At 34.9% G+C, this 14,523-nt stretch overlaps 1 protein-coding gene across 1 annotated transcript; it reads left to right on the forward strand.

Moving 5' to 3' along the window:
- Positions 1-321: 321 nt before the first annotated feature.
- On the forward strand, positions 322-3,458 carry LOC121256742 (D-galacturonate reductase-like). Its single transcript, XM_041157628.1, has 4 exons — positions 322-876; positions 2,222-2,465; positions 2,559-2,738; positions 2,995-3,458. Exons 1-4 carry the CDS (start codon positions 560-562, stop codon positions 3,205-3,207), a joined length of 954 nt encoding a protein of 317 aa, XP_041013562.1. The 5' UTR covers positions 322-559; the 3' UTR covers positions 3,208-3,458.
- Positions 3,459-14,523: the final 11,065 nt, after the last annotated feature.

Below are 14,523 nucleotides of genomic sequence, written 5' to 3' on the forward strand. Positions count from 1 at the left end.
TTAAAAATTATTTACTATTATTCATAAATTATTTTTCTAATATTTATAGATGATCTAAGATACTCTTAACATCTAAATAGAACCTAAAACTCTCAAATTATGAGCATAAGTTTAATAATATATGATAGTATTTTATAAAATAATAATATGGAATTATATGATTGTGAAATTTATTCGTAACTGTAATAATTTTTTTCAAGTAATACCTTTGATTTCTTGTATGCATATTCACAAGTCTCGATTATACAGTAAAACTTGGTTTGCGGTCTCGATTGGACAGTGATGCTAGTAGAATTTTGTGTCAGTATCTAGTCGTTGTCTTCATTTCGGTCAAGTGAAAACGCTTGAGTTGTGAGGTGTGGAGTTAGGAACACAAAGTCGTCCATGTCAACAACAAAAGATTAAAATACCTTATTCATGTAGTAATGCCCATTATTTGTCTTATCTCGAAATATATAAATTGAGATGAGAGGAAGTGATTGAGATAAGAGGAAGTAGTTCGCATAGAGATCGACCAACTTGAGAGTAGTTTGGGATCTGGGAGTCAGGTTTGGAGGAAATGACAACGTGTCCTGAGGTAACTCTGAGCTCCAAGAATGAGCTTAGGATGCCGGTTGTGGGCATGGGAACCTCATCGTATCCGCCGGCCGATCCAGAAACGGCAAAGGCCGCAATCATAGAGGCAATAAAAGCAGGGTACCGACACTTTGACACCGCCTTTGTTTATGGGTCGGAGCAGCCTCTGGGGGAAGCAATTGCGGACGCTCTTAGGCTCGGCCTCGTGAAGTCCAGGGACGAGCTCTTCATCACCACCAAGCTTTGGGCTGCCTCTGCCGAGCGTGATCTTGTCGTCCCCGCTATCAAGATGAGTCTTAGGTATCGTTACTTTTTGTCTTGCTTTACTTTTTTTTCTTGGTCATTATTACTGTGCCAGCTTTTCTTTGACGGTAATGGAGCAATGAAGCATGGCAAGTTCGGTCCCATGTATTTCAAATCCTAATGAAATGAGGCTTTACTTGGGTTCCGCGTGTACTCAAGATATATAGTTGGAGAGATGATTTTTTCATCACTAACTATTAAGCATTCCCAACGGAAAAATGATATTTAAATTTGACACCTCAACATCTCTTATTTTATTTTATTTTACTTAATAATTAAAGAAGTAATTATTAGTGTATTGATATATTTTAATATTTTTTAAGAATATTTTAAAATAATAAAAAAATATAAATTAAAAATAAAAAATAAAAATACCAATTTGGCCTAGCAGTCACTTGGAGCAGTGTTACTCAGGTGGCAACACCGCTTTTCCCGATGGATTCTTTATCCTATCCTTTAAAATACATCATCAAAACTCACTTTTTTATTTTACATACTGACTTTTACAATACATCATACATCAGTTTATCTATTTTTTTTATATCATTTAAATATTATATTTTTTAATCTTTTTTATTTATTTCAAATATGATAATATCTACACATCATATATTTTAATATTTGTAATATTCCTTATTTTAAATTACTTAAAAAAAAGAGTAAAACTATAAAAAAACACGTCTTTATTATTCACAATATCAAAACTTCTGTATGCATAAAATTAAAATGGACGATAAACCGAGTGCTAGAGAGTAAATGATAGATAAGAGAGCAAGGCCTCTGCAAAAGCAATAAAAGAGTTAAAATGAAAATAAGATAAAAAAGAAAGAGGATGAAATGAGAGAAAAATAATAAAAAATTGTTTAGAGGAATAATCAGTACCTCTACATGTAGAGGATTTACTGTAACTGAATGTAAAATAGAAATAGAATATATGATCTAATGGAATGGACTTTTAGCCATCTTTCTTTATATTTTAAAGAAAAGTATATTTTACAAAAGCTATTAGGAGTGCTCTTACCAATAATAGGACAAGGATGCATGCAACATTTGTAAACTGTGGCTAACAATAAAAAGTTTTACTTACAGGTCCATAGAGAACACATTCTCCACACTCTTGATATTGTAGAGCTTTAGTTTACACGAAAAGTTTAAGATCTAAATTTCTTGTAAATCATATTATATCATGTCTAACAATGTGGAAGATCACTGTATTCTTCGCACCAACTTGTGAGTAGAAATAATCTGATCTGCTCCAATATATAGAGCAATATTTTTCCCATGAAAGTTGAGCATCGGCCTTCTCAATATATAATGAATCCTTTATATACCAACCATACAGGAATCTGAAATTGGACTACATTGATATGTACCTAATTCATTGGCCGTTGAGAGTGAGTCAAGAGGTGCGTAAGATGCCCATTGTTAAAGAACACGCATTTCCCTTAGATATAAAGTCAGTTTGGGAAGGCATGGAGGAATGTAAGAATCTGGGCCTCACAAGGGCCATTGGTGTCAGCAATTTCTCTTGTAAGAAGCTTGAGGAGCTGCTTTCTGTCGCCAAAATCCCTCCGGCTGTGAATCAAGTAATATTAATTAACTTGTCCAACTTTCAGAGTTCGGAAGATTCCTAATGATCATAGGAATTCCAAACTCTAACGCATGCATATCTTCTTCAGGTGGAGATGAACCCACTTTGGCATCAGAAGAAATTGAGAGAGTTTTGCCAAGCCAATGATGTACATATTACGGCTTACACTCCACTGGGTGCAAATGGCACGAAGTGGGGAGACAATAGGATTATAGACTGTGATGTCCTGAGAGACATTGCTAAGGCTAAAGGCAAAACTACTGCCCAGGTACACCTTTTATTTTTTAATATTTTTTTCCCCTTTTATGAGTCCTTTTTAGCGATAGAACGCATGATTTTTCACCAAGCAAAACGATTTCTTTTTTTAATCTTGTTTCGATCAAATTACTTGAAGGGTTTACTAGATTTATGAGGAAAATCTTGTCTATTTGTTTATTTTTTCCAAAGAAGTTTTGGTAGTACTGTTCTTGCCAAGTAGTCTTCATTAATGATTTTCTTATATTGGTAAATGCATTGGCTTGCAGATATCTTTGAGATGGGTATATGAGCAGGGGGTGAGTTTTGTTGCAAAGAGCTTCAACAAGGAAAGGATGAAGGAGAACCTGCAGATCTTTGATTGGTGCTTGACTGAGGAGGATTCAAACAAAATCAACCAGCTTCCTCAGCACAAGGGTACTACTTTTGCCTCTATTTTGGGACCCCACGACCTCATACTGGAGCTTGATGCCGAGATATGATAGAACGTCTACTCATCAACTAATAATTGAAGGACATGGGAGTGTTAGGATAGAAGGATGCACCAAGAACTAATTAATAATTATCATGGGTTCCCAGGTCATTCGATATATTCATAAAAACTTTAGGTGATGTTTTTGTACTTTCTTGTTTTGGTGGAAAAGAAGAAATGATGTACTTTTCTATGGATCCACCTAGATAAAAGAATAGTTCGTTGTTGAATAAAGGATATTATATTTTTATCAGTCTAAAATTACAAAAGAATCACAATATGTGTACCATTAAGGGCACATTTTTGTAATCATTGTGAGCTCCAAGAAAGGAGATTACTTGCCGAGAGCTGTGCACTCCCGGGATTAGTTGGGATGTTGTTTCTGGACACCCAGTGCTAATAAAAAAAATATTGGTACTTTTTCTTTTTATAAGGATATCAATTCATTACTTCAAACTCAATTACAAGAAAGCATCAACTGATACAATTTGGGCTATTGTCATCTGGACATGATTACCACCAAACTGCAATTCCATTCACATCTCTCGCGTCGGGTAAGAGCATGTGCTTGTTGCCTTATTTCCTTCCCTGCACTCATCGACCACATAATGAGATTGAAAAGTTTGAAGAGGGGTTTGATTTCTTTCACCAAAGGCCATTGTCGAGATAAGTTTGTTGAAGTGGAATTGATGGCTACTACCATAGACATTGTAAATCCATGTTTCTGAAAATCCATGTTTCTGCTAATTTGTAGTCCTCTTAACGCTGCCAAAGTTTCTATACCTCGGACTTCATTCATTTCCTCCTGTATTCTGCTCATCACCATGATTACTTGACCTTTGTCGTCCCGTACTACTGCATCTATTTCAGTTTTGCATCTCTCCTTGAACAAGGCTCCATCTACACTGAGTTACTGTGCCCATATATAGGAGATGCACTTCATCTGATAGCTGTGTCCTGCAACAACCCCTTGGTTGAAGCCATGATGGCATTATATGTAACGCCTCGGTCCCATAGGGATCGAAGAGTTACTCCATATAACTTAAAACTCACAATTCATCAGTATATTTACAGACTCCAAAATATAAAGTCATTAGAATACTATAAAATCTATTATTAAAATTCGTCAATTCTCAGATATCTTCTATGAGTAATCCACTATGCTTAAATAATCATCTCACCGAAACTCCATAATCCTGATTCTTAGCTGGACCATTCAAAATCATTTGAAAAATATATGAAGATAAGGGGTGAGTTATCAACAACTCAGTAAGCAGAGAACATATACTAATGTGTAAACATGAGCATTTATAGAGTTCAGAATACAGAATCAGAATATTGTTTTCAAAATGCAGCGTCAGAGCATGTTATCAAAAATATCAGAGCGAAAGTTCGAAAATATTCATAATCAAAATCTCTTTGGCATAGCATAAACTGAAACATCACATCTTATCTTATCATATCAGAACAAATACCATGTTTAACACTCGTGGTAGGGTTGTGCAAACCCCGGTAGCTAACCAAGCAGAAACAGAATGTGAATCTTCACCTTATTCATTCTCGGAGCTCCAAGTGTGCACATAGGAAAGACCACGTAGATAACCACTTTGTTTCCAAAGTGGGTGCACCAGAAACAAAAAAGTTGGTACCAACCCCAACAGAGGCCACAGTTTTACACCCGTGGTAAGATCAGAACAGAACAGAAACAGAAACAGAATGTTACGCCAGAGGTTTTCAGAAAATCACATCAAATCTAATCAGAGTACAGAAAATCATCAGAACAGAACAAAATCATATCACAACACAATTTAGACACAAAATTTCATATTCGCTCTCTTTTTCAAAGTTCAGAAACAGAATATCAAAAATAAGCTCATGTCTAATTTTTTCTTATACAGAATCTCATGAGTAATGCTAAACAAAGAACTGAGGTAGTTCAAATTTATTTTCATAATCAAATATGTATATTTTCCAAAGATCAACCTTAACTCATTTTGTTTTAATGCAAAGTCTAGCATAGGAACCCCGCTTACCTGAACTTCTTAGCCCTTTCAGAATTTTCCTCAAAAATGTCGAACAATTAAAAATCGTCACCTATAAAATAATCAAGTAATTCCCATAAATTTTCAATCAACCACGTATTTTGAAGTTTAAACCTAAGATACTAAAAGAACCTATTTTAAATCCACAAAACCTAAAATTCTTATAATTTCTAAAATATCATCATTTCTAAAACCATCAATATCCACTTAATTCCTCTCACTATTATACTCTAAGTCATTTCTAAATTGCATAATAATATTATACTAAATACAACTATGCCACAAAAATACATCTGTAGTTTAAAAAAATTTTCTTTAACATGATTATAACAAAACTAATTAAAAGTTAGGAAGTAAAAATTTCATTTAATAAAAATAGACTAATTAGTTTCTCTTTAAAGATCTCAAAATAAAATTTTGCACTTACTATGTACTTCTTAAAATTTATATATTATCACTAATAATATCTCAAGTCTTTCTCTATTTCCTTTATAAAATCTTGTATTTTAAAACAAAACCTACTAATATATATAGACCAAAACATGATAAACATATAATTAGTCTAATGATAAGGGTATTTTAGGGATTAAAAAAAACACATAAGGACCCTTTCGAAAATGACAGGTTCATATATATCACAGTATAAATTCGTATGGAGCCATACTCATCGAGCGATGGAGGGCACGAAGGCGGCGAGTTGGGCGGTTGTTTACAGTGGTGGGGGCGGCGGCAGAACACTGGTTAGAGAGAGAGACCAGCTAATGAGAGAGAGAGAGGAACCTTACCTAGAAAAAGAGAAAAAGACGAAGAGAGAGAGCTCGGCGCGAGAGAGAATGAAGCTCTCTGTGAGCCTGAGGTGGCGCGCAGCAGACCAAAGGGCTAGGCGGAGGTCAACAGTGGTGAGCTTAAAGGCTGGGCAGTGATGTTGCTTAAGGCTAAGGCAACCGGCGTGGAGGAGTTGCTGTATGTGGATTGCTTTGTTTTTGGGAGATAAAACAGAGGATTTTGACTTGGTAGAAGCGGTGGATTGCTGTTTCCCGTGGCTGTGGAACGCGGTCCTGGTGGTTGGTCTGGGCGGATGCTTATGAGGGGTGGATGAACTGGACGACAACTATGTGGAGGTGCTAGGGTGGCGCGGCAATGCACGGTGCGGGCTTCGTGTAAGCACGGGTTGCGTTGATTTCATATGGGGGGCAGTGTGAATTCTGGATGGTGCAACTGCTAGGTTGAAGAGGCTAGCAGCGACTGCAACTTGGTGGAGGGTTGACGGAGGCTGAGCCAGAGTGTGTCAAAAGTGGTGGTCTGGTTTATGGGTCCAAAGTTGACGAGCGTTGAGTCGAGAATGTGGAGAGGCAGTGAACGAAAGGGAGTTATGCTTAGGTTGCTGCGGCTACTACATTTCAAGAGAGGAGTACAAGTATATATATAGGCAATGGAAAAACCCTAGAGAAATGAGGGAAACGTGCGAGGTCATGCATGCCGTGGACATTAGGAAAACTCTAAGGGTGAAAATAGACGGAAAAAAATAAATAAAACGTGTGGGAAAGTTAACATGTAAAAAATAAATAAATAAATTGAGCTTGACTGGGTCCGGGCATTACATTGTAGCTCTTGACGTAGTCTATGCTTTGCTCTACTATTTGCTTCAGGACAGTTTCAGACTTATCATAAATCCTCGTATTCCGATACTTCGATATTCCCCAGGCTTGAGTAAAGAAGAAAGCCACTAATTCCTTAATTGACTTCATCATTAATCAGCTTCTAGGTCTCCAAAGCTCCAAGAATTCAAAGTATTGGTTATGTATGTGTTAAGTTTATCCTTCCAAGGTTGTTTGCAAATTGCAATCCTCTGTTTCACTTGACCGTGTTCCAAAGTTTCTGTGCATGCTCTCCAAGCAAAGAGGCTTATTGTAACACTCTGCTCCCCACGATTAAGAATAAAGTCAATTTTAAAATTTCTTGGGAGCCGGAGTGCTACTACTGATCCTAACTTAAAAATATTTTTCTTTGATTCAAAAGGAAGCACTAGGTACAAAGATTCCTTATAATACAATCATTCTTTATTAAAAATACTAAAATCATAAAAGAAAGTGCGTGGAAGTATTTATTAAAGTTTTTTAGAAATTTGTGCTATAAAATCATAACTTAACATCTTTGTATATGATCTAGGAGGATGTCACGCTTCTATAGACCAAGTCCTGTCTTGTAGCTCTAGCTTCATAAATATTCTGATTTGGGGTGGTTTAAAAGCATAAAACAAACTAATGGTGGTTGAAGACTCAATAACAAACTCATTATAACATAAACATATTTAACATGAGTTTTTTCATAAAATATTTCAAGCTAAGAACTTAAAATCATGAATATTCATACGTATGCTTATGTCATGCATAACTTGTCTTGAATTATCAAACTTATCATACTTATTTTACTGGCCCACACACTTAACCATGTGTGTAAGATTGTGTACGGCCCCACATCCCGCTGCCGCAAGGAGAGCCGCTAATAGTATTCTTGTATATTATAGTGGATCATGCTTAAGTTCATGGCTTGCATATCTACTCATAAATCGCATTGGTACTATACATCTAATGGCCATCTTACTAACTACTCTAAACTTATCTTACACTTAATCATATAAAAGCTTACTTGTCTTATATAACATAAGATGCATAATACATACGTGCTTGCAAATATCATGAGATGTGTAGTACATAAACATTGGGTTTCAAAGAATTAGTTTTAATAAGAATAATGTATAACTAGCTAACGCATGCTAATCCTAATTTATGATCAAGCTAATGACTTTGTAGTGTTGCTTCCAAAACTTTTCGACACAAAGTCAATCACGATGCGATTGAGAGACAATGGTGGTTGTGAGTAGGAGGGAAGAAGAGACGATGGTGGCCTTGCCATGTTTCATGGTGGGGGGATGAGGCAGCATACTGGAGGTAAAAAGAGAGCTAAAAAAAAAAAAGCTTAGGCTTAAAGAGGTAGGTTTACGTACAATGTATGAGACTCTATTTATAGGATTTTATACTATGCAAGTAATGGTATAGGTTGGGTTTTGGAATTTTAAGGTGAACATGATTCTAGGATTTTAATCCTAGTGTTTTTAAAATTAAAAACATACTCTAGTAGTTCAATTAGTAGGATTGGGAGTGACTGAGACTATGTAAAGAACTTCAATCAGTGATATTTTAAATTGAAATAAATTTCTAATAGCCGATTTTTAAATTTCAAAATGAGTCTAGCTCATTTAATAAATAACAAATGAGATTTAACCTAGTTATTGAGCTTAATTAAAAACTCTTAATCAACCTCAAAAATTTATAACTCATGGGCTTATCTAATATGGCCCATTAGGCTTTGTTTGCATTCAGAACTCATATCAACTCATCTCTTCTCATCGTTACAACTTTCTCAAATTCTCATACAAAATATAATAAACAATTAAACTTTTTCAAATCCTAAAACAATAATAAAATTAAAAATAATATTCTAACAATATTTTATTCAACTCATTTAAAACTATCTTAATTCATCTCTGAATCCAAACGGAACCTATATTATTATTGGTTTTAGATGAAAAATAGCTAAGAGGCATAAATCCGAGTTGCGATTTACATTGATTAATACCATGGTTTTTGTTTAATTATATAACTTATGATTTAATTGGGCAATATTTCTTCACATGCACAACACATTTTTAATATTTTACTCTTCATTTTAATTTTTTTATGTTTTCTAATTTTTGAGATAGGCCAAAGACACAAGCTAAAAAAAAGAAACACAAGCCACTTGGGGAAAGAAAGAGTTTTTTTGGCCTGCGGTTTTACACACTCAAATAAGAGTTTTCTTTTGGCCTGGGACGGAACCACAAAAAGGCAGAAAAAGAAGGAAACTTACGCATGCATGCCACAAGAAAAAAAACAAGGGCTTTTTCGGTTTTGAACAAATATAGACCTAAGGACGCTAGGGCTTTTCACTTTGGTTTTGAGATGTAAAAGCACGGGAGATTTTATTCTTTTTTGGTATTTTGGAGTCAAGATGCATGAAAGGGATAGTAGTCTCGTGCATTGAAGTACCTCGAGGGGTCCAACGTCTACCGCTACCCAGTCGTCCTCCACTGCCTAGCACCTCCATCTCCATCCATTTGCTTTGTTCTTTCCACTCCATACTTTTTACTTAATTTTAGTTTGAAATTTATGATGTATTTTTGAAGTTTTTGGCTTAGAAGTTTGGGCATTTTATTTACTATTTATTTTCGTTATGTTAGTTATTTTTCTTGAGTTTTTAAGCTTCCATTAAATAGGTATTACAATTGTTATGAATTGATTTTGAGAATTTATGATTTAAATTCAAGGATAAACCCTAGAATTTTGATTTTGATTTCGATTTTTTTTCTTCCCTTTACGGCTTTCTTTAATTGCATTTTTTCTTTTATCTTTACTCGTTGTTTTACTTTGATTTTATATCACATGTTAGGTTGTCTGTTTTGCTTACTCATTCAAGTGCACTTTGGTTCCTTTCGTACGATTCATTGAGGATCATGTCTCTCACTAGTTGAGGGTAGCGTGTGTGCACCGAACAGCACAATTTTGCATTAATGTGATGTACAATGATACACAAATGATTGACACACACTCTATTTCTAGCATTTTGTGAAATTTGAGCACCTTGGTGAAGGGGTGAGCAGAATTCTTTTTGTGAAGATGTGACGCCCATAGATTCAGCTTGGGATCAGACCGACATCCAAAGGGTCGGGACATGCAACACAAGGTTACCTGCCTCCTTTCATGACATATAAGATGCAATATTCCTAACAAGCATCTAGCATTATACAATATTCGTAACGGATAATTTTTTTTATAGCAATATTATGCACCAAACTTATAATATCCCAAATAGTTAAAACAAAATCCATGCATACTTAACAAAATAAACATCCACGATTACTGCACGAGTCTCAGAAGACTGTAATCTCAAAACAACAGAAACCTGCCTCCATAATTACATTGCCAAAATACACTATTGAGCTAGTTCGTTGAGTAACTCGCGTAACTCAACTAACGATGTCGGAATATTATCCAAAGACCTAACTATGGAAGCTGCAAGCTTTGTATTGCGTCTGCGGCATCTAGTCAACCTCTTCCAGTCTGCCAGTGTCTGCTTCCTGATCTGATCCTGACACATCGCCTACCATTCGGAGGGAATGGTAGTTGGGACTACCACAGCTGAGATTTGATTACAAATCTCAGCAAATTAATAGAAAACTTCCGCACAGGTTAATGATGCATGCATGGCAATAAAAGCATGAATGCATAATCAAAGTCATAAGTAAGCATAGCATAACTTGACATATATCATAGCATAAATGACATAACTTGAACAAAACTGAAACTTAGCTTGACGTGACATGACATGTACGTGAACTTAAAACATAACATGGACTTGAAACATAGCATGAACTTGAACATACATAATTTAAACATGAATTTAAACATAACATGAACCTGAGCATAACATAACATAAATGTGAACTTGAAACATAACGTGAACTTGAACATAACATGACATAAACATGAACTTGTAATCTTATCTCATGGAGTTACCATGATTGCATAATCTTATCTCATGGGGTTACTATGATTTCGTATTCTTATCTCATAGGGTTACCATGATTGCATGATCTTATCTTATGGGGTTACCATGATTGACATGAACTTGAAACTTGACATGAACGTAAATTTGAACATAACATAATGTGAAACATGACTTGAATTGAAATACATGAACTTGGAATCTTATTCAGTAGACTTAATTAATAAAGTGACCATACGAGTGCCACACAGATCCCCTTGAGACGTGCACTCCTGTCGATTACCGCATCATAACACATGTGTCTATACCAGCTGTGAGTGCGTTAATACGTACTTCATAGTTGTTTTGGCCCCACGTATTCTACATGTTACAATTACTGTGTCTCACGTAGTGTATGCTCCATAATTGTTGTGGCCCCATAATTCATGCCCTACAGTTATTGTGGCCCCATGAATTGTTTGTGCCACACTTGTTGTGGATACAGATAAAATAAAGTGTGGCTCCATCAGCGCTAGTGTCTGGTGCGCTCCGATGACTAGCTAATTAAGCCCTATTTGCAACCTATTAACCGTACTTCATCAACCCAGGAAATTTTACACATATTTAGACACTTCAGCGTGAACAAAAGAGTTTCACTATGATATTACCTCATCCTAACGCTTAGGGTCGTGATTGACATAAATAACTTAACAAGATTATTCTCGAGCTACACAAATTGTATTCAAGACGAGACATGAATACGAACAGTCTTGACATAGCGTAACGTGACATGAACATAAGACGACAGTCATGACATACTTTGGGACATAAATGTAACAGACAACATTTCATAACATAGAATACATGAAACCGACAATATTTCACAACATGTAATAGATAACATTTCGTAACATGGCATAACATGTGACAGTGAATATTACGTGACATGACATATATGTAATAGATGGCATACGTAATGTGACATACTTGTAATAGATAGTAACATGGTACAGAATATATTGTATAACAAATAAGTTTTTCGTGATAGAATAATTCGTGTAACATATAAGTATTTCGTGATAGAATAATTCGTGACATAGCATGGCATGTATACAACATATGAACATAAACTGTAATTCCCTTACCCACCACACATACACAGTAAACTGAAAGTAAGTTAAGAGCTAACTTAACTCGATAGTCGTGTTCTACGAGAATAAAACGTGAAACACGAAGTAGTGTAAGAGGATATTCTAAAAGTTAGAAATTAATTTACTAAAAATTAGAAATGTAAAAAGAGACAACTTAGAATAAAATTACCATTATACCCTCTACATATGGGAAAATGACCATTTTACCTCTAACTTAAAGATTTCACATCCTAACTCTAAAAATTACCATCATTTAAACTTTGTCCTAAACTCAAATATCAACTCAGAAAAATTTAAAATAATTCACAACTATGAAACACTCACTATGGCCGAAACATTCATAGGTCATTTCTCTTGATTTTGATTTGTAATTTCTTCCATCTTCAAAACCCATGATTAAACCAAAATTTTGTAACAAAGATCTTCCTATCCTAAGTTTAAAAACACACTTAAAATATCCAATAAGAAAAAGTTAATCATCAATACCAAACTTTTTGTAAAAAGACCCAAACCTTTTAACAAAAAGTAAACACCTTAAGTCACAAGTTTTGACCTTAATAAAAACATCTCCAAGAATTTCAAAAAAATCAAATCTTACTTCTAACATATTCATAACATCATCCAAAGATTAACTATGCTTTAAATCATCAAACAAAAGTCACCAAAAATCACAAAACAACACTTGGAGTTTTTGGTTTTACACTTAGTCCAAAATAGAAACTTTTCTCTAACTTTGATCAATCTCTTGATCCAGGGCTTAAAGACATTTGATCTTCAAAATAAAACATCACTTGGTTTAAAAATGTGTCCTAAAGAAGATTCAACCATCAAACTTAAAATCACATGGCTAAAATTCAATAAAACATGGATCTAACTCAAAAGATCAAATCTTAGGCCGAACTGAAATCCTCTTGCATAGAAAATCATATTTTTAAAAATAATACTAAAATATCTTCGAAATAACATCCTAACATGTATATAAGAGGTTTAGTATCATCATATAAAAATATCAAAGCCTTTGGAATAAGATTAAACCACAAAATATTCAAACTTTCACAAAACAAAAATTGTTTTTCCACTTCCAGTTTTCAAGTTTCTAAATCTAAGGAAATCTATCATCACAAGTCATATTCATGTGACAATACCTCAATGAACATTCATAAAAACTTTCTAAAAACACTCCAAAAAATTTTCGGACCAAGATATGTCCATTAACTTGGTCAATAATTCCAAAACATATAATACTCTCCAGTTTCACGTCCAGAATGACATTTTTATGGTTAAAAATACTTTTGACTGATCTAATGAGCACGTTATGAGACTAATAAGATATCCACGAAAACTAGACTCAAAGAAGAACAACTTTTATGAAATAGTTATCGTGATAAAATACATAAAATGGTCAAAAATTGCCATGCAAAAAGACCCAAAAATATGCCCGAGAGAGCTCTTTTGGATTTCTCTCTAAGAATCCCCGGGGGGGGGGTGGAAGAAGTGATAAAATTGAGAGAAGTATGTCTTGCAAGACTTTAGATTCCTGGAGGGGGAAGTTATGGGCTTGAAAGACCCTTGATTGAAGTTGTCTATATGACATAAAGTGGAGAGTAAGGGCAAAGAACTGCTTGCAGTAGCTATGAGAGATGGAGGTTGATGGAGTGGACTTCTCCTTCACATCAAGGCACTATTGGGTGCAACCAATGGCAGTGGATGGTTTGCCATGTGAGGGAGAACTTCTTCAAGAAGGTTTGCCAAGGTGGCCAAATTCATGGGCTTTGGTGGGCCTCAACTTGGGGTTTAAAGGGGGTTTGGTTAGGGTTTGAGATTCTATCAAGTCCAAATCTAATTTTTCTTGGCCCAATCAAATTTTCAAGGCTTAAAAGCTTGGATAATGATGTCATAACAAGGATTTGATTAATCTATAGCATGTGGAAGTGATTTAATCAAGTAATCAAACACAATGCTAAAAATCGATTAGAAAGGGTTTGGAGACCAACTTTAGGGTTTGGAAAACCGTTTAGGGTTTCGGTTTCAACCAAGCTTTTGGAGTTTCAGTTGGATCCCAACCATATAGGGTTTTGATAGGGTTCAAACCCTCTTTGATCTGGCAGGTTGATCAGATGAAACAAGGTTTTGCTTAGGTGGCATGATCTCACACCTTGATTTCATTCACAAATCTATCTAATGGTTCCTCTTTGTGCCAAATGTCTAATATTATTCATTATGTGTGGTTAAGATCTTGCCAAGTGTCCAAATAAAACTTCTCTAACCTAATTTGGACATTCCACATTGTGATTTTGAAAACACTGCAATGGGTGCACTTATCGAGGTTACTATTCACTCCAAAAAAATGCATAATAAAGTTAGTACTAAAAAATTCTAAATATTTATATTAACCTATAGTGAAAATTGTTTACCAAAATTCAACCCCGAAGTGCCCCTAAAAATAATTTCACAATTTCGAACAGTCGTTTCGTCCGAAATTATAAAAATGAGTTATTGCACCATAAAATCATAAATAATCAACTGAGTCTAATGTCGTAGAACAAAACA

Source organism: Juglans microcarpa x Juglans regia, chromosome 3D (assembly GCF_004785595.1).
Source record: "Juglans microcarpa x Juglans regia isolate MS1-56 chromosome 3D, Jm3101_v1.0, whole genome shotgun sequence".
Classification (NCBI taxonomy): Eukaryota; Viridiplantae; Streptophyta; class Magnoliopsida; order Fagales; family Juglandaceae; genus Juglans; species Juglans microcarpa x Juglans regia.

What these genes read in the sequence shown, in the direction of transcription:
- LOC121256742 (XM_041157628.1), top strand. Translation starts at nt 560, where the DNA reads ATGACAACGTGTCCTGAGGTAACTCTGAGCTCCAAGAATGAGCTTAGG. An exon ending in GCTATCAAGATGAGTCTTAG is followed by an intron (nt 877 to 2,221) that starts GTATCGTTACTT and finishes CCAACCATACAG; the next exon opens with GAATCTGAAATTGGACTACA. An exon ending in TCCCTCCGGCTGTGAATCAA is followed by an intron (nt 2,466 to 2,558) that starts GTAATATTAATT and finishes TATCTTCTTCAG; the next exon opens with GTGGAGATGAACCCACTTTG.